The sequence below is a fragment of the Calidris pugnax genome, unplaced genomic scaffold (assembly GCF_001431845.1).
Source record: "Calidris pugnax isolate Ruff unplaced genomic scaffold, ASM143184v1 scaffold28, whole genome shotgun sequence".
Classification (NCBI taxonomy): Eukaryota; Metazoa; Chordata; class Aves; order Charadriiformes; family Scolopacidae; genus Calidris; species Calidris pugnax.
In genome coordinates, this window is record NW_015090842.1 from 8,465,652 (window position 1) to 8,466,594 (window position 943).

General features: G+C 72.1%; 1 protein-coding gene across 1 annotated transcript in view; it reads left to right on the forward strand.

Moving 5' to 3' along the window:
* The first annotated feature begins 716 nt into the window (after positions 1–716).
* Positions 717–943, forward strand: part of GINS2 (GINS complex subunit 2 (Psf2 homolog)) — a 4,696-nt gene continuing 4,469 nt past the window's right edge. The window contains exon 1 of the mRNA XM_014942210.1: positions 717–876. Coding sequence (XP_014797696.1) covers positions 787–876 — 90 coding nt within the window. The 5' untranslated portion in view covers positions 717–786. The remainder of the gene's footprint in view (positions 877–943) is intronic.

A 943-nucleotide genomic window follows, 5' to 3' on the forward strand; every position in this document is an offset into this window, starting at 1 on the left:
AGAAGAGTGGATAGATGAATAGGTGGATGGAATGGTGAGTGGATGGATGAGTGGGTGGGGGGGTGGAGGCACGGATGGATGGGTGGGTGGCTGGATGGAAGGATGGACGTGCTGACGAATGGAAGGAGGGGGCGGATGGGTGACGGCGAGTGCCTGAGCACGGGTGGCTGCCCAGGGACAACCGCAGTGACGCACACAGAGGAGAGAGGCTGCACAGGCGGGGCTGAGGTCCTCGGGCCGCTCCAGGGCGCCCCGGGCTGAGGGCACCCCCGGGGGACCCACCCACGGCCCCGGGGTCCCTACGCGGTGTCCCCGGGGGGTGCTGCCCCTCACGGCCGCCAGGCGGCGCCAGCGGCGGGCGCCGCGCAGATAAGTAGAGGGCGGGAGCGCTCCGGGCGACCCGGCAACAAGTGCTGAGCGCTGATTGGCCGAGCGCACCCTGGGCTCACCGGGATTGGTCCCTCTGCGATTCCCCTCCCACAGCCCGGAGCGCGGCGCCAGTCGGACAGCCAATCAGAAACGGGTGCGCCATGCTGGCCAATGGCCGACCAGTGACCGCCCATGGGAAAACCAATCAAAGTGCGCCGAGCCGCTCCAGGCCCCGCCCCCAAGCGGAGGCCGCGAAAACGCGCCCGGCGGCGGGAAGCGGGGAAGCTGGGGGCGGGGCCTCGCCGCTGCTCAGCCAATGGGGAGGGCGCGCGCGCGGCGGGCCCGATCCCGGTTCCGGTTCCGGTTCGGTGCCGGTGCCGGTTCGGTGCCGGCCTGGGCCCCCGCCCCAGCGGCGGTATGGAGCCGGCCGAGGCCGAGTTCCTGGCCGAGAAGGAGCTGGTGACGATCGTGCCCAACTTCAGCCTCGACCGGATCCACCTCATCGGGGTCGGCGGGGGGGTGCGGGACGCGGGGACGGGCCCGGGGGGGCTTGGGGATGGACCGAGGCGGGGCT